Source organism: Triturus cristatus, chromosome 1_1, assembly GCF_964204655.1.
Source record: "Triturus cristatus chromosome 1_1, aTriCri1.1, whole genome shotgun sequence".
In the NCBI taxonomy this organism is placed as follows: domain Eukaryota; kingdom Metazoa; phylum Chordata; class Amphibia; order Caudata; family Salamandridae; genus Triturus; species Triturus cristatus.
The window spans coordinates 1,066,507,945-1,066,509,807 of record NC_140579.1 but is presented as its reverse complement, the minus strand read 5'-3'; the positions used below and the strand labels follow the sequence as shown (position 1 = coordinate 1,066,509,807).

The 1,863-nt window shown below is 45.5% G+C and overlaps 1 protein-coding gene across 1 annotated transcript; it reads left to right on the top strand.

The window, feature by feature from the left end:
• Positions 1-223: 223 nt before the first annotated feature.
• On the top strand, positions 224-1,216 carry LOC146871538 (galanin receptor 2a-like). Its single transcript, XM_085647134.1, has one exon. The coding sequence runs from the start codon at positions 224-226 to the stop codon at positions 1,214-1,216; it is 993 nt and encodes a 330-aa protein (XP_085503260.1).
• Positions 1,217-1,863: the final 647 nt, after the last annotated feature.

The window sequence follows — 1,863 nt, the reverse complement described above, 5'->3', positions numbered from 1 at the left end:
GGATGGAGGCTGCGCTGCATTTTCACTCACCTGTAAGACCTTAATGGAAGTGTGAAACTCCTACACGGCTAAGGAAACATCAGGCGCTAGGGTTCTTACATTTTTACATTAAATCAGCACCATCGATCACACATAATCCCGACCCTTGGAGTTTACATCAGTTGTTTCTTTCCTCTTAGAAATGCTCTCAGCAGATTGTTTTTTATCCTCTAGGAAGAAGAGCATGGTGTCAGCTGCCACTGCAACCCTCATCGCAAAGGTGCTTAAATCTACACTTAACTCCACCCATCACATCAGCTGGAGCTACAGCTTCGTTGGCCTGTCCGTAATGCAGATCAAGTACATTTTTGCCTCAATCTCTGGCATTGTTCTTCTTGTCGGAAGCGTTGGCAATGTTCTGATGCTCTTGGTGCTTATCGATGCACAGCGGAGCAGCTCAGGCGCTATCGCCACCATGTCCAGCACTCTCATGATCAACCTCACCATCTCGGACATGCTTTTCCTCTTCTACAATGTCACCATCCTGCTGATCAGCTTTGTCTTCGAGGACTGGCAGATGGGATTTGCCGTCTGCATCAGCAGCCAAAGCATGTCTATGTGGACCATGTTCTGTAGCTTCTACACCATGGTGGCCATTTCCATTCTTCGCTACATTGCTGCGGTCCACCCCACCTGTGGGTTTTCAGTCAACAGGGTCCACAGGTTGGTCATCTGCTTGGCCACCTGGCTCATGGGCTTTGCTGTTTCCATCCCCAACTGGATACACCAAGTGGTCATTCAGGTTGAGGAGGCCAACTACTGTATGCTACTGATGACTAGTCAGCAGACTTTCTTATATTTTGTTCTTTTTGGGGGTGTTGCCTTTCTTCCTTTCGTTCTGCTCTTGCTTGTATTCTACTTCCACATTGTCCAGTCTTTATGGTTTAGCCGTATGATGGTAGCCCAGTCCTCTGCTCATATTCAGCACAACCAGAAGGCCACCGTCATCATCCTGGCTGTCCTTGTAGTTTTTGTCATCATGTGGATTCCTTGCTCCATGGTCATCTTCCTCTCAGCCGCCCACAGCCTGCCTCAGACTCCGGGTGCTTTCATTGCCAACAGCCTGTCTTCTGTGCTGGCCTACTCCAACTGCTCAGTGAGCCCCGTCATCTGTTTTTCCCTCTCCAAGCAGTTCCAGGCTGGCCTGAGGAAGCTCTTCCAGCGAGAGGGCGGGTAAGATCCCCGGGTCACTCACGTGCAGGGTCAAGATTGGTAATATTACTGGAACTTTAACACAGTAACTTCATGTGGTTAAAACAGACTAATCTTCAAAAGTTAGACAAAAACTCAGGGAAATGTTTAACATAAATTGACGGTTGGCAAGGTTAAAGACACATTTGAGGTGGATTTGTGATGAGAAGTAATACAGTCAGTGCCTTACAGCTGCAAGGCAGTGTTGGAATATAAAGTGACCGACGTATTCAGTTTTTTGCTTGTTGATGTTTTCCTCGTGTGTTCATACATAGCTGCCATGTCATTTTTAGGCATGAAATAGTTTTTGCAGATAGTAATTTTCAAAACGAGTGCAACCTCCTCTACAACCGCTAGATGTCAGAATTATCTTAGTTTTGAGATTTGTCTGATATTGCTTTATGAACATAAGGTTCAAAAGTTGTACAACGGACGATATTATGCGTACTTTATCCTTACCGTCCGTGACTATATGTCAATCGCCTCTGCCAGCAGTATTAGCATCCTAACTGAAGGAAGTATCTAGCAACTAAGTAGTTAGTTACCCTGCAACTCAGAGCAGTGATAGTTGATTGATGGGAGATATAAATATCACCCTAAAATGGTAACAAAAACGACAAAACTTGCAGTTTA